At 36.3% G+C, this 23,104-nt stretch overlaps 1 protein-coding gene across 27 annotated transcripts in view; it reads left to right on the top strand.

Moving 5' to 3' along the window:
* Window positions 1–22,867, top strand: part of SGK3 (serum/glucocorticoid regulated kinase family member 3) — a 155,400-nt gene extending 132,533 nt beyond the window's left edge. For 22 of the 27 annotated variants that reach the window (XM_081503217.1, XM_081503242.1, XM_081503218.1 and 19 more), the window contains 10 exons: window positions 2,944–3,001; window positions 8,558–8,641; window positions 8,752–8,883; window positions 10,943–11,055; window positions 11,150–11,186; window positions 12,043–12,129; window positions 13,876–13,971; window positions 16,027–16,182; window positions 18,176–18,265; window positions 20,729–22,867. In XM_081503217.1, coding sequence (XP_081359343.1) covers window positions 2,944–3,001; window positions 8,558–8,641; window positions 8,752–8,883; window positions 10,943–11,055; window positions 11,150–11,186; window positions 12,043–12,129; window positions 13,876–13,971; window positions 16,027–16,182; window positions 18,176–18,265; window positions 20,729–20,899 — 1,024 coding nt within the window. In that variant the 3' untranslated portion in view covers window positions 20,900–22,867. The remainder of the gene's footprint in view (window positions 1–2,943; window positions 3,002–8,557; window positions 8,642–8,751; window positions 8,884–10,942; window positions 11,056–11,149; window positions 11,187–12,042; window positions 12,130–13,875; window positions 13,972–16,026; window positions 16,183–18,175; window positions 18,266–20,728) is intronic. The other 5 variants (XM_081503229.1, XM_081503228.1, XM_081503239.1 and 2 more) reach the window with 1 other exon arrangement.
* The last annotated feature ends 237 nt before the right edge of the window (window positions 22,868–23,104 follow it).

Raw genomic sequence — 23,104 nt, 5'->3', positions numbered from 1 at the left:
CTGCCCCCAATCCTACCCAGCATTAGGGTCTTTTCCAATGAGTCAACTCTTTGCATGAGGTGGCCAAAGTATTGAAGTTTCAGCTTCAACATCAGTCCTTCCAATGAACACTCAGGATTGATCTCCTTTAGGATGGATTGATTGGATCTCCTTTCAGTCCAAGGGACTCTAAAGAGTCTTCTCCAGCACCATAGTTCAAAAGCATCAATTCTGCAGTGCTCAGCTTTCTTCACCATCCAACTCTCACATCCATACATGACCACCAGAAAAACCATAGCCTTGACTAGATGGACTTTTGTTGGCAAAGTAATGTCTCTGCTTTTTAATATGCTATCTAGGTTGGCCATAACCTACCTTCCAAGGAGTAAGCATCTTTTAATTTCATGGCTTCAATCACCATCAGCAGTGATTTTGGAGCCCAAAAAAATAAAGTCTGACACTGTTTCCACTGTTTCCCCATCTATTTGCCATGAAGTGATGGGACCAGATGCCATGATCTTAGTTTTCTGAATGTTGAGCTTTAAGCCAACTTTTTCACTCTCCTCTTTCACTTTCATCAAGAGGCTCTTTAGTTCTTCTTCACTTTCTGCCATAAGGGTGGTGTCATCTGCATATCAGAGGTTATTGATATTTCTCCTGGCAATCTTGATTCCAGCTTGTGTTTCTTCCAGCCCAGCGTTTCTCATGATGTACTCTGCATAGAAGTTAAATAAGCAGGGTGACAATATACAGCCTTGATGTACTCCTTTTCCTGTTTGGAACCAGTCTGTTGTTCCATGTCCAGTTCTAACTGTTGCTTCCTGACCTGCATACAGATTTCTCAAGAGACAGGTCAGATGGTCTGATATTCCCATCTCTCTCAGAATTTTCCACAGTTTATTGTGATCCACACAGTTTATTGTGTGTATTATTTTCCACAGTTTATTGTGTGTATTATTTTCCACAGTTTATTGTGATCCACAGTTTCTCGCATAGTCCCGTATTTATTTGAACCCAGGGGAAACATTTTGGAGAACACATGAATGGCAAATGTAGGCTTCACTTTAAAGTTCAACTCCAACTGTCATTGGGATACAGAGGAAAGGCCACTTCCTGGCTCAGTTTGAGGAGGGCCCTGACAGATGAGTGATGACTGCTATAGGTTACAAGAGGAGTGTAGTATGGCCGTCCTCATAATTATCCTATCAGGCTCATCAGATTAATTCTAAAGAATTCTCTCTTAGCCCAGCGCACTGTGCTGCTTCTCTCACCCTTTTGGTCCACTTAGAGAATGAGTATGAAGTGAAGTGAAAGTCGCTCAGTTGTGTCTGACTCTTTGCAACCCCACGGACTGTACAGTCCATGGAATTCTTCAGGCCAGAATACTGGAGTAGGTAGCCATTCCCTTCTTCAGGGGATCTTCCCAACCCAGGGATCAAACTCAGGTCTCCCGCACTGCAGGTGGATTCTTTACCAGCTGAGCCGCCACGGAAGCCCAATGAGTATAGACAGGAGAAATGATAAAGGAGACTAAAGAAAGAATAATTAGTAAGGTAGGAAACCAGCAACGTGGTGTCACAAAAGCAGATGAAGACAGGGAATAAATAACTCTTGACATTGCTGATAGGGTGGGTTAGATGAAGATTGAGAATGGACCGCTGAATTTAATGTCACTGATGACTTCTTTGAGCAGTTTCAGTCATATGGTGGATACAAGAGAGTTTGTCAGGCAGCACAAAATGGAAATATGCTTCCAGTTAGGGTTTATCACCAACAGTTAACAGTAGAACTTTGGCTGTGGCCTCTGTGTGTTTACTGTGTTTGAAGGATTTGCATGTTTTTTCACTATCACATTTCAAAAAATTATTTCAGTATTTCAGCATATCATTAGAGAACAAAATAGTCCAAAGAGCAAGTTCTAGAAGAAGAAAAACATCTAAGCTTAGTTAAGTATTTATCTCCCTAATCCTGACCTGTTATTATTTAATCCAGACCTGGCATTACTCTCATGTTTGTATTGACTTTCTTTTGGTAATTAATTGAAAGACATTTAAAATGTGAGTGGAGTCATTTCACTCTCCCTAGTACAATTTAGGAATTCATCCTCTGTTAAAGAAAACAGCTCTTCTGGCTACTTAAGTTCAACTTTGTGCAGCCATCTGTTTTTGCCTACATACAGCCAATGCTGCTTTTAACCTGAGGTTAAGATAAATAAAAAGATAGTCATAGTATTCTTTCTGCCTTCTCGACTCCTGGCTTTTCTACATTACCATCTATGAGAATAAGTAGAGAGTTCTTTTATTTTTAACATGCAAGTAATGTGTATGCAGAACACTGTGGTGACTTTTTCTCCATCAGAAAATTTTCTTAGTGACTTCGTCAGGTATTCCTGCTAGTAACTTCATTTTCATAATAATTTCCAGACTACTTAGTCCTTGAAATATATCACTAATTTATCTAGTCATTCAGTTTCCTCATTAACAATATTGTGAGGTTTATGGTTAATAAAAGTGATTTGCTACATTGAGTTCAAAATGACAGATCATAGATAGATAGACAAACCTTTTTCTCCCAAAAAGACTATTACTGAAGCCCTTCTAAAGCCAAACTTAACAAGGCTTAAATAAAATGACAAAATCTGTTATCTAACCAGAAAGTAGATATTATTACTATTCATTATTACCCACTCCAGTATTCTTGCCTGTAGAATTCCATGGACAGAGGAGCCTGGCAGGCTACAGTCCATGGGGTCACAAAAGAGACAGACACGACTGAGTGACTATCACTCATTCACTCCTTACCTTTTTTATATTAAAGGTGAGATCCTATCAGTGTAAAGGCTGGAGTTCTCATGCTGAAGTGTACCCAAGATTTACTTATTAAGGAGTGAAGTATTAAAAACTGTTGAAAAGTTAACATCAGTTTTCTTGGAGGCTAATTCTTGTCATTTTTCATTTATTTCAGTGCTAAACCAACAGACTTTGATTTCTTAAAAGTTATTGGAAAAGGCAGCTTTGGCAAGGTAAGAGTATTTTTATGTTTTCTTCAGTAAATTAATACTTTAAAGATGCATACTTTAAAAAAAAATTAATTGTAGAGTCTGTCTGCCAATGCAGGCGACACAGGTTCAATCTATGGGTCAGGAAGATCCTCTGGAGTAGGAAATGACAACCCACAACCCACTCCAGTACCCTTGCCTGGAAAATTCCATGGACAGAGGAGCCTGGGTGGTTGTAGTCCATGGGATCACAAAGAGTCAGATGTGACTGATCACACACACACACATAGTTGATTTACAATGTTGTATTAGTTTCTGCTGTACAGCAAAGTGAATCAGTCAGATAGATAGATAGAGATTCTGTTTCCATATAGGTCATTACAGAATACTGAATTGAGTTCCCTGTGCTATACAGTAGATTCTTACTATCCATTTTTTATATAGTAGTGTATTTATGTCCATCACAATCTTCCAATTTATCTTACCCCGCCCTTTCCCCACTGATAACCATAAATTTGCTTTCTACATCTGTGACTGTTTCTGTTTTGTAGATAGGTTCATTTGTACCAGTTTTTTAGATTCCACATAAAAGTGATACCATACAATATTTGTTTTTCTCTGTTTGACTTACTTCACTCAGTATAACAATCTCTGGGTCTCTCCATGTTGCTGCAAATGGGATTATTCCATTGTGTATTTGTACCACATCTTTATTCATTCCTCCATCAATGAGATGGACATTTAATTTGCTACTGTGTCTTGGCTATTGCATATAGGGCTGTAATGAAGATTAGGTGCATGCATCCTCTTGAATTCTAGTTTTCTTTGGGATATATGCTCAGGGATGGGATTGCTGGGTTATATGGTAGCTCTATTTTTAGTTTTTAAGCTATTTCCATACTGATCTCCATAGTGGTTGCACTAGTTTATAGGGGAATGCATGCTTTATATATGGGATACCATGGGGCTTGTTGGTATGCAGGATATAGAATTAAGATGCTTTCTCTACCTTCAAAGAACTGACAGAATAATTCGAGATACAAGACATCTACTCAGATTCTAACCTAAAATTTATTTGTTCAACGAGTATTTTGTTGAGCACCTATGTGCTAAGCACTGTTCTGGTCCCTGTTAGATAGTATTGAAGAAAAATGACATCCTTTGTATCTTTGTGATGCTTACATCCTATTGAGGGAAATAGTCAGTTAAAAATATGCAGTCAAGTAAATAATTACATGTAGTAATGGAGCTGTGAAGGAGATGAAGACTAGAGTGAAGAGACAGGAAAGTAGGCAGTCAACGGGAAACCCTTACTTAGGTGAGTTAGTCAAGAATAGCTTCATACATATATATATACACACACATACATATTTTGGCTACACTGATGCATGTAGTGGGCTTCTTTAGTTGCAGGCATGGGCTTAGTTGCTCCATGGCACGTGGGATCTTAGTTTCCCGAACTGGGGATTGAACCCACATCCTCTGCATTGGAAGGTGGATTCTTAACCACTGGGCCACCAGGGAAGTCCCTAAGGATGACTTCTTTGAAGAGATATTATTTAAGTTGAGGCTGTAAAGACATCAGTGAGCAGCTGTATAAACAGCAGGTAAAGAAGGAAAGGGAAGTTTGAGACCCTTGTCCCTCCTCATGCAGTGAATATTGAATGAATCATGCAACTTGACAGTGTGCCACACCAAGCAAGAAGAATCCTTAAAGCCAGAAGCATCATAAATGGGAGTTGTCAGAATCATCAAATGTATCTAAGTTCCTCTTTTGCATTATACTTCAATCTGTAGTAAAAATAAATATGTATGTGTTTAATTATAGTGTGCTATATTCATAGCTTCCAGTATCTAGATCTGGTTTGTTTTCTGAGTTCCCTAGAGACCAGAAACTGTGACCATAAAATTAAACCCATGTGTGTTCATTAATTCAGCAAATATATGTTTGCCACCTGCTACATGCTGGGCATTGTGCTAATATAAGCCATAGAAAAGTAGAAGTGCATCTTGCTCTCAAAATGCTCACAGTCTGTTGGAATGTTAGAGATGCTGCTGCTGCTAAGTCGCTTCAGTCGTGTCCGACTCTGTGCGACCCCATAGTCGGCAGCCCACCAGGCTCCCCCATCCCTGGAATTCTCCAGGCAAGAACACTTGAGTGGGTTGCCATTTCCTTCTCCAATGCATGAAAGTGAAAAGTGAAAGTGAAGTCTACTCTTAGTGACCCCATGGACTGCAGCCAGCAGGCTCCTCCGTCCATGGGATTTTCCAGGCAAGAGTACTGGAGTGGGGTGCCATCGCCTTCTCCATGTTACAGATAGTCTGTTGTTAAAGACAGAGAGCATTATCTTTTGGAAAGCTCAGGTTTGGACCTAGAGTCAAATAGATCTATCTACTGTATATAATGTGAGACGTAGGGTCACACTTCACTTTTTTCCTCATGAATGTCAGCTGATCCTACGCAGTTCACTGAAAAGATTTTTCTTTCTCTTCTACTCTGCAGGGTAACCTCCATCGTATATCCAGTGTCCATATATGTGTTGGATCTGTTTCTAGATTTCATTTTATACTTGTTTCTAGATTTTATATTTTGTTTCATTAACTGATTTGTCTGTCCTCACACCAGTACCACATTGTCTTGAAAATGTTCAACAGAACATCATCTCTCCTTGCTCCTCTTCAAGAGACTCTTCTTAGCCCTTGGTGTATCAGTCTTAAGTTATTAACATGTCAAGTTCAACAAGATTCTTTTGGATTTTGATCAATTGCTTTGAATCTGTAGATCAATTTGGAAAGAATTGTCATCTTACTAGTATTGAGTCTTCCAATCCATGACCATGGCATATCCCTTTGTTAATTTAATTCATCTTAAGCTTTTGTTGGTAGTGTTTTGTGGCATTCTGTATTTAATTTTTACATATCTTTAATTGAGTGTATCCCTTTGTGTTTCATTTTTTATGCGGTGAGAACTGGTGTTAAACCTGGAAGCTGAATATATGCATTACCTGTGACACATTGGTTCTCCTCCAAGCTGTGTAGCCACCAGTAATGCTTGCACATACCCACTAGGAAAGGCATGTGCCAGAATATTCATAAGCTTCATTGATCATCATCTAAATGTCACTGAAAGAGTGGGTAAATTGTGGTATGTCTATGGAATGCAGTACTCTGCACAGTAATGAAGTATGAAAACAGTGCTGTTGGGTTGGCCAAAAAGTTCATTTGAGTTTCCTGTAATATTGTATGGAAAAACCCAAACACACTTCTTGGCCAATCCAATACATGTCACAATGTGAATATGTTATATAAAGTGAAAGAAGTCAGGCAGGCACAACATTATCTATGTGATTCCAATTATATAAAATTCATAGACAAAACTCACCTATTTTACTGCAAGTGAAAATCGTGGTCATCTTTGAGGAAGAAAGGGGATGAATCATTTCTGGAATAGGGCAAATGGGAGGCCTCAGGCTACTGACAGTGTTTGGGTTTTTTGACCTGAAAGTGATTACATAGTGTGTCTGTTTTGTAATAATTTATTGATGTTTGTGAGTTTTTCTGCATGCATATTATGTTTAATAAAAGCTTTAAATCTAGCAAAATGCTTAGACACCAGCAAAGTACAATAAAACAAAAGCAGAGTACACAAAAGAGAAAAAAGCAAGCAGAAATGCAGATTCACAATGAATTTGAAAAATAGAAAAATATGCATGACAAACTAAAATAAATAATGGGAATCTCATATTCTAAGCTTTTCTGCTTGGTTCCACTTTCCATTTGCCCATCTGTTTCTTAACTGTCTGTCTGTTCTCCACATCTACTAATCTGCTGAAAAAATGCCTGCCATCAAGGTACTTCCTAGTTGCCACATTCTATGAATTACTTTCTCAGAACATACTTGAAGATGAACCAATCAGAGTAGAGAAGGGAAGGTCAGGTGGGTGGAAGCTGTCAAGGAAAGGAAAAAAAAATGTAAGAAAGAAGGAACATTCAATGGAGTCAAGTATTGTAGAGAACAAAAGCCTGAGAAATGAGAGAGATGCCAGCAGTTGAACTGAGGAAATGTACACCCTGAAGGTATTTTTGACTTTGTTTTTATGAGTAACAAACATTTTAATCGATAGACTTTATTTTTTAGAACTATTTTAGATTTACCAAGAAAAAAAAAAAAAACTGAGTAGAGAGAAAGTTCAGGGGGACTTCTCTGGTGGTCGAGTACCTGAGACTCCAAGCTCCTAATGCACGGGGCCTGAGTTTGATCCCTGATCAGGAAACTAGATTCCACATGCCGGAACTAAAAATCCCACACGCCATAAAAAAGACCCCAGCACAGTCAAATAAAATAAATATTTTTAAAATTTTTTTAAAAAGAAAGTTCAGAGAATTTCCAAACCACCAGTTTGCTCTATTTAGTAACATTTTACATCAGTATGGTACATTTGTTCCAAGCAATGGGCCAATATTGATCCATAATTATGGACTCAAGCCCATCATTTATTCAGATTTCCTTAGTTTTTACCCACTGTACTGTTTTTTTGTCCCATCCAGGACATTTAGTTGCCAGGTCTCCTAAGGACTTTTCTTGTGTTTGAGGGCTTTGATGGTTTTGAGAAGCACTGGTTAGGTGTATTGTAAGACATCTGTCTGTTGTTGGAGTTTGGTGTTTTTCTCAAGACCAGACTGTGATTACAGATATAAGCAAGGAAGACCACAGATGTACTGAAAAGTAAGGCCCAGCATTGTCACCAGTGGCAGATCATCTCAAGACGTTTTGAAATGTATCAGCTGATAGTTACACAACTTGTAGGGTGTCTCGAATCCCTTAAAATTTATTTCTAAAACTTTGGAGTATGTCTGCCTTTTTTCTGGGGCAAGATCTTCTAAGTTTCTTCATATGCATGAAGTGTCTGTGTGCACCGCAGCCCATTATAGAATCTCAGCTACATACGGTGCTTGTTTCTCTGAGTGCTTCTAAATTTGAAACCTATAAGAGAAACCCAAATGTTAAAACGAAAATGCATTTTGATCACTGAGAATCCATTTTCTTCTCTTTTTTTTTTTAATATAGCCATGAAATTTATAGCCTCAGTATTTTCCAAAGACACTTTGGGACTCAGGGCTAGCATACACACAGACACACACAGACACACAGACACAGACACACACACACACACACACACACACACTTCTCAAGCAGTATAGATTTTGACACTTAAACTTAGTAAAAACCTAAAGCATTAGCATGTTAAGTGACACACACACACACACACACACTTCTCAAGCAGTATAGATTTTGACACTTAAACTTAGTAAAAACCTAAAGCATTAGCATGTTAAGTGACAAACGATGCCTGGCTCTTTAAATCATCAACATTTCTTTGGTTTTAGTAAAATATCTAAGGAAAAGTGGAGTCGTAGAAACAAATTAGGAATTTTCAGCTTTCAAAATAAAAACATTACATTATCTAGGTCTGTTGTGAACTTTATTTTTATAAAAATTTAAGTATTGACTTAGTGATAAGTGAATTGTCACTGTCAAAACATTGATATTTCTAACAGCACAATCTTTAAATATAACAGGTTCTTCTTGCAAAACGGAAACTGGATGGAAAATTTTATGCTGTCAAAGTGTTACAGAAAAAGATAGTTCTCAATAGAAAAGAGGTAAAATAAAATAGCTTTGTTTCTCCTATATCCATCTTCTCAGTTGACAGAATTGTTTTCTGGTGTATAATGCAAGTTGATTTTTTTTACCTTTTCATTTTTTTAAACAGCAAAAACACATTATGGCTGAACGAAATGTGCTCTTGAAAAATGTGAAACATCCATTTTTGGTTGGATTACATTATTCTTTCCAAACAACTGAAAAGCTTTATTTTGTTCTGGATTTTGTTAATGGAGGGGAGGTGAGTTTTATAATTAGTGTTTCAGTATTGATGATGTTTAGGGAAAAAAATAGAATTGAGTTAGTTTTTCTTATTAGTTTTGTAAGCAAAGCCCAGCATAGACAGCTATTTGTTGAGTAGCGATAGTATTTAAGATGCTGGCTAATCAGCACAGTGCAGGATGTGGAGAAGTGACACATAAAGTTCTTTTCCTAAGCAGCTTATGGTGTAGGTGGGAAGCTTATAAAAGAACCTTGTTATGAAGCTACAGATTTCTCTGATAGTTTTGTCACTGAGCTATGTGGCAAGAATGTATATTGAAACATTGGAATGAAACTTGATTTGTAATTTTTGATAATTAACATTTCAGCAGTTGCATATAAACATTAGTCTGTCATTTTCCAAAATGTGCAACTGTTAATCAGATGAGATGATCTTGTAATAAAGGGTTCTGTGGTGAAGCTAGTTTGGAAAATGTTTCATATTATAGCCCCTTGGTGGTTTACAATACATTTCAGCATATTTGAGACTTTGAGAAATTAATGCCTTAAATTCAGCCAGGATTTATTTTTTAAAAACTTTTTTAAACCACACAGTCACCTTTTGTTTGTTTGAACCAAATCTAATAATATTTCCCAAAACTCTGAATCAGATAGATATTGAAATACATTTTTGAGAAATGCTGCTGGTAAGATAATAATTCCAGTTATAGCTAATTTGTATTGAGCATTCTTTTTTTTTTTTAATTTAACTTTACAATATTGTATTTGTTTTGCCATACATTGACATGAATCCACCATGGGTGTACTCTTTATACATACTATTTTATTCTCACAACAATTGTGTTGTATAAGCAAAGAAACTTAGTGAGGTACGGAGAAGCTAATAACTTGATTAAGTCATATGGGTTAGTCCATGTGAAAGACATCCACAGAGAGGTGGTGGTTTAAGTCATTGGATTGAGCTGGCTGGGAAGGTATCCATTGAAAGAATAATAGTGGAGAAACCGAGGACAGACACCTTATCAATCCTTGAAGCACTGGGGGTAGTAAGGAGCAGAGGTGGAACTCTCTAAGGTAGAAGAAAGCCCAATGAGAGAGATCATTGTTTTAGAACCTAAAGATTTCGAGTAAGAACCTAGGGCAAATTTTGCCTAGGCAGGTAACCTGATCACTAGACGGTGGGTTGTAAGAAATACATGAAGAATTAGGAAGTGTAAAAAGTGAACTAAAGGGACATCCCTGGTGATCCAGTGGTTAAGAGTCTTGCCTTCCGATGCAGGAGACACAGGTTTGATCCCTGGTCAGGGAACTAAGATCCCACATGCTGTGGGGGCAACTAAGCCCATGTGCCACAACAAGAGAAGCCTGTGTGTACCACAATGAAGACCCAGCACAGCCAAAAAGTAAAATTAAAATAAAAAAAGAAAATGAACTGGAAAAGCCAGCTGCCACTGAGCTTCAGCCAGTTGCTACCATGCTGAATTTGGGCTTAATGCTTCAGAGACCTGCCCCCCCATTTCCCCTCCCCCCCTGCCCAAACTAAAACTATGAATTTTTACCCAAAAAAATTTTCCCAGTTTTTAAATGTTATCAGTTATTTTAGATTTTTCTGAAAACAATATTTGGTTCAAACAAATTATATCTGTGGGTTCTGTTTGGTCTGCCAGCCACTAGTTACCAATTTCTGAATAGTGTTTGGTTTAATTCAAATAATAGTCCAAAAAGATCAAGTAAGATAATTAACATGGCAAAATCAAGATCATTGGTCTTCATTAATAATCTTTTCTAGGGGGGTTGCCTGTTGTGGTGAGGATACTGCCACACTTGAGGATTGAGGGATAAATAGGAGATGAGGAGTAAGTTAGCAAGAGCAGGGAAAGAGCTATGGTTGAAGAGAGAATGATTGCTGGACAGATGGGGGACATAGGCAAGGGAGTGTCAAAATTCTGTGCTTTGGTGCTTTTTTATCTCATGTTCAAAGTAACGAAAATAAATCCTGTTTTTATATTTATAGAGTATATTTGTCTCACTTTATGTGTGCATGATCTTAGTATTCATTTTTTACTTCAATTTTATAGCTGTTTTTTCACTTACAAAGAGAGCGGTCCTTTCCTGAACACAGAGCTCGGTTTTATGCTGCTGAGATTGCCAGTGCATTGGGTTACTTGCACTCCATCAAAATAGTGTACAGGTAAATTTTTTAAATTGCGCTTCTGAAAATGTCTTTTTATTATTTTATTTCAGTTCGAATTGAGTTTTGCTTTTCTTTCCTTTTAATTTGATAGAGACTTGAAACCAGAAAATATTCTCTTGGATTCAGTAGTAAGTATTGGCTTTTAAAAATCTGCTGGTTCATGATTCTTGTTGATGTTATACTTAATGAAAAAGAGTCAGCCTCAAAGGTTCCACACTGTGTGATTCCATATAATGGAACACATGTTCCATTCGTACATGAGTGTTTTATATAACATTCTCAAAAAGTCCAAACCAGAGAGATGGAGAACAGATTAGTAGTTGTAAGGGGACCAGGGACTAAAGGATAGGGGAGTTCAAAAATAAAGCAGTAACACAAGAGAGTTCTTTTGTTCCTTTGGGTTGATGAAAGTTTTCTGATTGTAGAGGTAGTTACACAAATCTATATATCTCTATTGCATAGAGCTACACACAGGGCTTCCCTGGTGGCTCAGTGGTAAAGAATCTACCTGCAATGCAAGAGACGTGAGTTTGATTATTGGGTCAGGAAGATCGCCTGGAGAAAGAAATGGCAACCCACTCCAGTATTCTTGCCTGGGAGAGTCCCACAGACAGAGGAGCCTGGTGGGCTATTTTCCATGGGGTCACAAAAGAGCTGGACACGACTTAGCAACTAAAACAACAACACATACACACACACAAATGCATGCATGTAAAAGAGTGAAAACTGAGTAAGGGTTGGCAGTCTAGCTAACGATGTTGTACCAATATCAATTTGCTGATTCTAACACTGTACTACATTATATAGGATGTCAGCACAGGGTGGGTGGGAGGAGGGAGAAGCTGGGGGAAGGGGACGTGGAGCTTTGTGTACTATTTTTTGCAGTTTCCTTTTGATCTATGGTTATTTCAAAATCAAATGGTCTTTAAAAGTGTCAGTTTATATCCATGCATTATTTTATTTTACTGCCCCTGTATTTGTCAGGGACATGTCGTCTTAACAGATTTTGGGCTTTGTAAAGAAGGAATTTCTATTTCTGACACCACAACAACATTTTGTGGGACACCAGAGGTAAGAAATTTATCTCATTTGTCATTCATGGAATCATATGTGAAATGCAAAACTGAATTACAAATTGTATATATAAAATTTGAAATCAGAAAAGTAGAGTAAAGAGACTTCTCTGGTGGTCCAATGGTTAGGACTCTATGCTTCCACTGCAGGGATTGTGGGTTCGATCCCTGCTTGGGGAGCTAAGATCCTGCATGCCTCATGGTGCAGCCACAAAAAAAAAAAAAAAGGAAAGAAAAGTAGAATAAAATGTTTTCGGCTTCCAACCAGCTGGGAATATCTGATAATCATCTCTTCTTTTAATAAACAAATATTTAAATAAACATTTAAAAGTTTATTGGTAGTTTTTTTTAACTCTGATTTTGTGATACCACCAGTAACCAGCAAAGATAAATTACACTTATTTGTGCTTATTTGTTTTTAATGTTAAAGTTTATCTTTGATTTCTTCAAGCATTTGATTACATTTCTAATCCTTAAGAAAAAAATCATGAATCAGGGATGAACATGTTGAAAAATTAATTGTGGTAATGTTGGAACAACTCTGTAAATACATTAACAGCTATTGAATTGTACACTTTAAATGGGTGAATTGCTTGGCATTTGAATATCTTAATAAAGCTGCTTTTTTAAAGGAAATAAGCTAAAGCAAATATGGCAAAACGTTAGCATTGCTTATGTTTGGACGCCAGCTCTATTGGTTTCTATTACATATTTACAGGTTTTATATGGTTAAAATATTTCATAACAAAGCTATTTAATGGAAGAAAATAAAGCAACGTGTTTGGGGGGGGACGGGGATTACAAATCAGAATTTATTAACCAGAACGTCCTATTCTCTAATCATGTTAACTAGCAGAAAATGTATCTTTCCATTTGAGACAGTAATAATCATCCTTAAGATTTATGTTAAAGCCTTGTTATTCTCACTTCACACATACACACATTTAAAATGTCCTATTTATTGTGATCTTAAGTGCCAGGTAGTTTTTTTTGGTCATCTGAATTTTAATGTGATCGGAAACTATTAAACCCTTTTTTATTTATTTTTCCATTCCTTTGTATCACATAAAAAAGCTGAGGAATGTATTTCCTTGTATATATTTCATGTGGGAAGAGGAAATATATATTTTGGAATGTAAAATTCAAATTCAGTGTTTTACGTGTGCAAAATCATGATGCTTAAATGTTTTACAAGTTGAAGTGTAAATAGCCATCTAATAACTTACACAACTTTTTAAAATAATATGTTAAAGAATTGCTGTCATAATTCTTAAATAAGAATACAGTTTATTCTTTCTTTCACTGAAAAGAAAAAAATGAATTATAATTGTCATATTAAGAATTCTTTCTTCAATAATGATTTGTTCTTCAAGAGAAACAAGAATAAAGAGAAACAAGATTTAATTAATTAATCTAAAATTAATTTTGTGAAAGACAAACCCTTGCAAAATACCTACTTTATTATGGTTTCTATACTTGTTGTCCTTCTCTGTCTTAACTGCATCATCATTTCTGGGGAAAATACTTGAATATGTGGTTTTTGAAAATTATCCCAGTGGACTCTCAAATAATCGCTGCCCAAGAACCACTGATATACGGTGAGAATACCAAACCAACTGAAAATCTAGATAAAATGTTTCATTTAGTGTGATATAACACCTAAGATTTATTAAATTTCTCAGTTATTCCTAGGTTTTGTCTTGATTTGTTTCTGAGTTATTCTAATAGTTAATCTTTTCTGTAGTATCTAGCACCTGAAGTAATCAGAAAACAGCCGTATGACAACACTGTGGATTGGTGGTGCCTTGGCGCTGTTCTGTATGAGATGCTCTATGGATTGGTATGTGTTTCTACTCTGTCATTATGATTCCAGTACATTGTAATTGATTTGAGTTTCTCTTTTGCCTTTCAGTAATCTTGTAGATGCTTGATAACTAGATAACACTAACAGAACAGTAGTAACCTGGTTAAATGAATCCAGAACCACATTAGGGGTATGCACAAAAACAAAACCTGTCATTTTGTTACTAATTTTTTAGAGTTATTTCTCTGCCACACTAATCACTACTTCAAATATTCTCATCCCACTAGCATTTTTTAGAAATAGATACCTAGTTATAACATTAAAATTACCCACTTTCATTCAGTTTACTGTGGCTATTCTGCCTAATTTCAAATTTTCTTAATTTCAAAAAGATGGAAAGAAAAAGATTTTATTTATCAGAAGATAATAATACCTTTTGGATTTTGCCTTGTATTTTGTTTTCATAGGATTTAATTAGGATACTGGTTCTCTGCTTTTTTTTTTTTTTTTTAATCACCAGGAGTCCTTTATTTCCTTTACTATAAACACCATGTCTTGAAGATTTCATTGGAAAAAAAGTGATGTTTACTATGTAATCACTTTCCCCAGTTTTTATTAATTAAAGACATTATCAGCCAAAGCTTCTGATTAACAAGTCAAGTTGTTTTACTACATTGAGTTAATATCGTTTCAACCAGAACAAACAACTTAGGCGTTTTAGTTAGTTTACATATCCTTGTAGAAATAATGTATGTTTTTCTTTAGGCTTTTTAAAACATTCAGAAGTTTTTAGGTTCTTTTTGTGGTCCTGTGAGTGGCCAGCAGCCTCATGCTGGGAACCATGCACTCGATGCTGCATGGTTGCATCATGGCCCTCGATGCTGCCCTCACGAAACCAAGCCCACCATCACTGAGACCTGAGCTGGACGTGGTTTTTCTGTTTGCTGTGTGTGAGTGTGTGTGTCCTCTAAAAACAGGGGTGATGAAATTCAATCCCTGAGGTATGTTTTAGAGAATTTGTCTCATGTTGTTGACTTTGAATGATAGATGCCTATGGCAGCCAACACTCTCTTTGCCCTTGACTACAGTCCGCTTGTTAAAAAGACCCAGTTTTGCTGTGTTAATACAGGGAGCTTATAGTTTATTCACATTGTTACTAATACAACATTATAAAGCAATTATACTCCAATTGAAAAAAAAAAAAGACCTAGTTTTCTGGTTATGCTGGTAACTTAGAAGACCTGCTAACCACGTTATATCTTACATTCTTTAAGTGTTGAGTGTTTCTCATCCTGATATTTTCATATCCTTTTAATTTCTTTAGAAGTCTTGGAGAGTATAAAATATCATTGCATGTAAAATGCAACTGACTCAATAGGGAATATTTGAATCACATACTTCATTAATCAGGCTTATATTAATGATTCAGAAATAAAGTTAGATTTTAAAAACTGAAAAATGAAGTTTTTCTTTCCTGTACAAAAGGGAAAAAAAAATGACAAGCCTGTAACTTCTTTAAGTTTAAAAATTATTTTTCCTTTAAAACTTTTAACTCAGTAATGAACTTGCCAATCCTCACGTTGAAGCTGTACCTTGGGTCTTCAAGCTGTTACAGCAGCAGGACACTGCCACTGCCACAAGTTCTTAGGAAGAACACTTTCTAGAAATCCGTTTTAATTAGTATATTACTGTGTCTCAAGAAATCATTTAATGTTTGCCCTGTGTCAAATCTCTGTTTCTAATAATTCTGTCATTATGTCTTATGGTGAAGTTGGAGGTGGTTTTCTTTAAAACAGTTATTATTACAACTTTTATGCAGTTCACACCTGTCTGCCCAGTGTTAGTGAATAAACCAGCCCTTATTCATTCGGTGACCATGTATTAAACTCTACAGTGTGCTGACTTTTAAAAGTTCTTCCCATGGGAGGCCTTACTGCAAGGGTACACAGGCCCAGAGATGCCAGTGGTTTTTTGCAGCTGCTGGACACAGACTGCTCTCTTTAGGTCAGGGCCAAATCTAACAATTTTAACCCCATTTGTGCATAGTTCAATTAATACTAACTTTCTTTATCTATCTTTTTTTTTTTTAAGCCTCCTTTTTATTGCCGAGACGTGGCTGAAATGTATGACAATATTCTTCACAAGCCTCTAAATTTGAGGCCAGGAGTGAGCCTCACTGCCTGGTCCATTCTGGAAGAACTCCTAGAAAAAGACAGGCAAAATCGACTCGGTGCCAAAGAAGACTTTGTATGTACATCTTTCTCAGTACCCTCTTTATTTATTTATCATTTGAAGAAAAATCTTTCTTTTATGTAGTATTTGGTGGGATGAATACAGTTCCTATAGAATAGTACCATGAAAAAGAAGCATGTGTGTCCCAAAAATTTTCACCAGGGTTTACATGAAACTGTACAGTGTATAAAACTTCTTCACATGCAGTTTTTTCATTTGACCTTCAGAATAATTTGATCCTGTCTTTTTCATCCTCCATGTCCAGCTTTCATATCCTATTATTTATTTGACTTCATTTTTTAGCATTTTTGCTCCTCCCTTCTTCCTAAATAAATAGTATGTGGCTTGCATTTTTTGATTGCCTGAACTTTTAGCTCATTTTGTTTAGGAAGAATTTAAGTGCCTCTTGACTGCATGAGGTAGTACCTTTTGCTTGAATTATCATTCAGTGACTTTTCTTTTTCCTGAGAATGTAAATGTGACACCTCCTTGAAAAAATTATGGGATCTGCAGGGGTTTTTTCTTTTTTGTTTTTCACTTCAAATCAGGATAATTGCTAGCAAAGTTACTGGTGTTACATTAGTGAATTCATGAATTACTGAGGAACATGAATTTTAAATTCATTAAAAGTTCTCAGGAATTCTTGAGGGCTGTTTGTCAGTCTTGAACTTGAGCTGTGAATAGTGAACTCCCTGGTGGAGTGCAGGACTTGGGCTCCAGAGTCCACTGTTTCAGGGAGCCTTGCTAATGCTCCCTCCCTCCTTGTACCTCAGTCCTTTTGTTGAATTCACTGGCAGAAATGGAACCCTGGATGAATCAATCCATCTGCCATCCCTTGACTGGTGGACGGTGCTGACGGAAGTTACACAACTGAGAATATTAGAAGCACTGTGAAGTCTAGTCATTAGTCTCTTGGATGCTTCTCCAGCTGATGCTCCTGCTCTCTGTAGTGACTATTTTAGACCTTCTCTCCAAATTTCTGAGCTTCACTGGTGGCTCAGATGGTAAAGAATCTGCTTACAATGCAGGAGACCCAGGTTCAATCCCTTGAGTCAGGAAGATCCCCTGGAGAAGGGAATGGCTACCCACTCCAGCATTCTTGCCAAGGTTTTATGTTCCTTTCCTTCTTCACTTTTAGCAGATGCTGTTGCCTCCTGTTTTATAGCGAAACTAGAATCAGCAGAGACGACTCCTCACGTAGACCCAGTGTTGTACAGCCCATTCACCTCTTGAGCTCCTCTGTGTGTGACAGTCCCCATCATTTTTATACTGCAGGCATACTGGGCTCTTGTTTTCTTGACCAAACTAATCTCTCTGCCACCTCTGGCCCTTTGTATGCCGCCTGGAATATTCTCCCCTCATTCTTTTTTGTCTGGCTCCTTCTTACTGATCTTCCAGAACTCTGGTCAGATATCACTTCCCTTGAGAAGCAGGATAGGGATCCTACTTCTTATACACTTGGTGGCTCCTTGTAGGAGAAAAAGTGGAATGGGTATGAGTACTTTGCCAGGTTTCAACAGTAGTAAGCCGGAGTGGAATTGTTTTTGATAGTAGAGCTTGTCACCTGAATTTTAGCTCAGCCTCACCATGTAAAAGTCTCATTCGACATCTTTATCTCCACATTCAGTAGTAATAATAATTCTTTGTATCTAGGTTGTACTTTATTCCTTTCATACCATTTTTATTTCCATATTTTCCAGTGATTCTTACAACAACCTATGAAATATATAGGGCAGAAATGTTAACCTTACTTTACCTGTGAGGAAACAATGACTTGAAGAGGACATAACTTAAGTTGGTCATTCTGAGTTAACTCTCCCACGCCTCCTCTGGGCATCTTTCCACTACACTGTTTTGCCATGTTGAATGACATGAACATGTGCCTAGAAAGAACTTTGGAAGGAGTAGGACCAAGTGGGAATGGTTTGGCATCCTAAAATTCTTCAGTGAGTACTTGGTATATTTTTTAGCATTAGTAAATAATAAATCTGTTTCTTTACTATTCTAGCTTGAAATTCAGAATCATCCCTTTTTTGAGTCACTCAGCTGGACTGATCTTGTGCAGAAGAAGATTCCACCACCGTTTAATCCTAATGTGGTAAGGTTACATCCAAGTCTTTCTTCTAAATAGTGAAGTGTGGGACCATAGCTCCTCATAATTTTAGGACTAGATCTCAAAATCTAACCTGAATAAAACTGAATCAGTGCTGAAATATTTATGAAACAAGTCAAGTACAACTGGTAACTTCACGATGATTCCTAAGATTTTAGTTACATTAGATTGATACAAATATCTTCCAGCCCAGTATCTGTGTTTTCTTTACAGCATGTGTGAAAAAGGAAGGAGCAGAATAGGTTAAAAAAATGCAAATTAAAGTGACCATGAAGTATCAAATTCATATCTATTAAAAAAAATTTTTAAGTAACACTAATGCACTTTTTCCTAGATTGATATAAAACCAGCTACAGTCAAGCATTATTAATGATGATGTAAATTGTTACATCCTATTTGTAAAACAGTAAGACAGTATTATAAAAATGCTTATGTTAGCTTGACTTGTTATATCTACTGATGGAAACATTTTACTTAAAGGATTAACAGTGTTGAAATGTTTGGAAATAAATATATAATGATAGGGAGATTATTAATAAATTATGAGAAGGCCAATAGTGATGTTACTAATGATAGTTTCCTATGTGTAGGCATATTATACTTCTTATGCATTACAGTATGTAATTTATGTGTCAAATAAGCTGCCAAGTTACTGCTATTACTGTTCTTACTATACATGTTTGATAAATGAAGAAATGTAAACTCAGAGATGTCATGTAGCTGGTTAAAAGCAGTAGAGCTGGGATTCAAAGCTGTGCCTGATTGAAGGTCATTATTCCTTCTATGCTCTTGAACATGGACAAAAGACACAAAATAAGCAATTACAGAAAACTAAATACAGATGGTTTTTAAATGTATGAGAAGATGTTCAAACTCACTAACATTTAAGGAAAGCAAAATAAAACCCTAACATGTTACTTTTTTTCACCTAACAGATAAGCAAAGATTAAAAAATTAGCCCCTATACTGTCCTCAATACTAGTGTCTTTTACTCAAGCCTGACAACAATCCTATGAAATAGTGCTCTTGTTTTCCACATCTGTTAATACAGATGTATTAACTTAGGCCCAAAAAGGTTAAATCACTTGCGAAAGTTTAAAATTAAAATTGTAGAAGTAGAACTTGAGCTTAGGTGCTTTGAAAAGAGTCCTTTCTCGCTCTTAACATGAGCCATGCTGTATTATCCCTCTCAGTACTAGCCATGAACCATCAGGGTATCATAAAATATAATGTCAAGTGAAGGAACATTTGTCATCATTTATTGAGCACCTTCTATGTGTCAGATTTGGGGAATTTTATGTATTAATGCATCTAGTCCTCACAATAACCGTAACAGGTTTATGGTAGTATTTTTATTTTACAGAGAAAGAAGAAACAAGCTCGCAGAGATAGGTTAGTTTATGTAAGGAAGTATAGCTAGCAGCCTTCATAGCCAGTATTCAGAGTCCAGAGTCTTGTTCCAGAGTCCATGCTTCTAGGGTTATAAATGAGAATTTGATGACTTTTATATACATACATGAATATAATTTTTAGCATTCTTTCTCCTCTGTTGGAGAATCTCTCATGTGGAAGGATCTAGCATCCTGGATTTCCCTGGTCTCTGCTCTGCTTGTTTGTAGACCTGCTGGGCTAACTCTATCCTTGACCTCCATATCTGCTCGGAATCCATTTACCTTGGTTGGAGTTGGTGACTTGGACGTTTTAAGGATTCCCTTCCTCAGAGTGGAAGATAACCCAGAGTTTCAGGGATGGGCTTGAAGAGTAAACCATCTGAGTTTTTATCCCAATTTTGATCTGTAAATACATTGGAAGGAAAGAGTCCATTAGCTTGTATTATCAGCTTCCTGAAGGAAGGTTAACCACTGCCTTTGACCCTAAGTAGTCACAATACTTCACTTCCCAGATTCCAGTCCCCTTAGGTCTCCAGAACTAAGGGTGTCACAGCCAGATGTTGAATGAATGACCTCTGTAGAATCACCTTTCACAATTTTACTTAATACTCATTTCTTCATCAAAAGGCATCAGCCTCCCCAGAATTGAGAAACTGGATGGACAGGCATTTTATGGAAGAGCAGATGCAAAATGCTCTCTTGAAAACCTCCCTGAGCCCCTTTTTAAACTTAGAGGTGATGATGGGTAGAGAGTAAGCAGGTCAGTTACAGGACCTGAGAATCACGTTAACAGAGGCAAGGACTCTGTTATACTGGCCTTCTTCACCCTTCTCTCTCCTCCCCCTACTGAACAAAGAGAACCTTAACTGTGAGAAGGGCATGAATAATGAAAGTCAAAAAGGAAAAAGCAGGAAATGTTTCAAAGACATGATGGAGTAGGAAGACATCTAAACTTGCCAGGAATAAACAGACAGATTCTAAAGGGGGCTTTAACCGGTGACTACATCAATGGGGAAAAAAGATATGGTGAATAATGGTATGCTTTTCGATGTTTTAGGTGGGACCGGATGATATCAGGAACTTTGATGCAGTGTTTACAGAAGAAACGGTTCCGTATTCTGTCTGTGTGTCTTCTGACTATTCCATAGTGAACGCCAGTGTACTGGAGGCAGATGATGCCTTTGTTGGTTTCTCTTACGCGCCTCCTTCAGAAGACTTATTTTTGTGAACAGTCTGCCCTCCAGAAACCGTTAAGCAAATATAAGCCTACAGATGAGACAGAAACTCCTGTTTGTGTGAATATATTCAAATATGTTTAACTAGTGCCTCATTTTTACATGTAATGTTTAAAACTACGAAAAATGTATTTTCTGCTGTATGCAAGAAAATAGGGCATTTCAAAGAGCTAAGTTTTGGATTAAAATTTGTATTCTTGTTTATTAAGCTTATTTTTAAACAAATTTTAAAAGCTGTTGTTCTTAGCACTAACCTATTTTTTAAAAAAAAAAATTTTTTGCTAATGACTGTTTTTTTCCCCTCTAGGTTTACACTAGCACCTACCCAAGATCGGCTGTCTTTTCAGCAATCTGTTTCAGTTCAGTTAACGTATATTAATGCCTTTGTAGCTCTCTACTTTTTTTTACCTTTGTTCTCTGATCACAGCTATGCAATTGGTACATGGTTGTTTAAGAAAAAACCATATCTTTCCATAATGAATCACTGACATAATCATTCCTTGGTAGGATTAAAATATAAAAGCATAGTTAATTCATTGGCTGCTAGCTGATGCTTTGGATAACTGTTCATTCTACAGATCAAAATAAGAAGTAACGAGGAAATTCTATGTTTCTGAAATACCAGTTCAAATTTGTGAATTATTTTTCCTCTGGAGGAAAAGTGAAAGTTTTAATAGTTAGAAAATTTAAATATTCCCAAAGATCTGAAGGGAAATAAAGTAACTGCTGGATTTTTTTTTTAGGTGGTGCCAAAAATGAATGTCTCTGTTTCATGTATTTATATTACCAATACATTCTATTTATGTTCTTTTTGGTCTTTTGAATATTTAATATATTGTTAAGTAGGTCTAAATCTTGGTATTTGCTTTTGCAAATAGCTGTTCAAAGCTGTCTTCCTAATTGGTTGATAAGTAACAAGAATATTGCACTGTCTGTTTACCTAATTGGGAATTAAAATAATAGCAAATTATGGGTCAGTATAAATCTATACAGATTTACTACAGTGTAACAAAAGTTAAAAGTAATTTAGGCAGATACATAGTATCTTATTTATCTTAGAAAAAGTACAGGAAATTGACCTCTAAAATCATACTAAAAACCAACTTGTGTACTTGTAAAAAAGGAGTAGCTACAGAAAACTAAAAATTGTGCTTACCTTGGGGTTCTGATTCTTAGAGATTTTTCAAGTCTTGTAAGAAACTGTGAAAGAGTTCACTGACACAGTTTTGATGCCTCAAGAACAAGCGTTCTTTCATGTAATTTTCTCTTGAGAAAGAAATTATAGAATTCCCTTTAGCTTAAAATTTTTCAGCAGAAGTGGGGACGGGAGAGTGTACTTTTGTTAGATTAGTAATATTTGCATCCAATACACTGAATCTTCCTTTAGAGGTAAGACTTTAATAGCAACACTGTAAATATTTGGTTTATTTGGCACTACTGTAAGTTCTGCTTTTATACAAAGCTCTTTGCTTATTGTAAAGCAAAATAAAAACTGTAGTTTCTTGTATGATTTTTTTTACTCAGCCGTTCCTTAAACTGCCAGAAATTAAAGTGCAATATTGTTTGTTTTTAACAACAGATTTTAAATAGAATATTGATGTTTCTTGGGTCACAAGAAATACAAATCTTACAAGTATAATAAAAACTAGCAAAAAGATTAATGATCATCTAATGCCTGCCATTATTTTAAAATTGGTGATGGTTACAATAATCATTGCAAACAGTAATTATTCATATATGTAAGGGAGAGAAGTATAACATTTTAAATATTTGGGCCTACACAGAAATTACTAGATTATCACAGGCTGATATGTTTAATATTCAGTGAGCAAAATCTCAAGTTTCAAGATTATCTTTTTTCTCAGAGCATGCTAAGTCTTTTAGAAAATGTATGCCATTTGAATAGTTGAACTATTTCACGGTTATTGCCAAAATAAACTCAAAAGTTGAAGAAACCCCAACATTCTTCATGTTATACATATCTCTGATTTTATTACATATGGTGGTAGTGTGTAGAGCTTCAGAACCTTTGTCATGTTACAGCACAGACTGAAAAATTACAGAATTTGGCACACCCACAGGGAGGTGTTGACTGACATAGATACTGGCAACAAGTACTCTGCTCAAAAGTTTTCTATGCCAAAATAATTTTTGAACTTAGGAGCCAGCAAACACTGTCGGGATATAATTTCAGCAAT

This window comes from Giraffa tippelskirchi, chromosome 6 (genome assembly GCF_054371585.1).
Source record: "Giraffa tippelskirchi isolate mGirTip1 chromosome 6, T2T-mGirTip1v1.2.pri, whole genome shotgun sequence".
NCBI lineage: Eukaryota > Metazoa > Chordata > Mammalia > Artiodactyla > Giraffidae > Giraffa > Giraffa tippelskirchi.
Note: the sequence above shows the minus strand (reverse complement) of the source record. Positions and strands in the feature narration are given on the sequence as shown.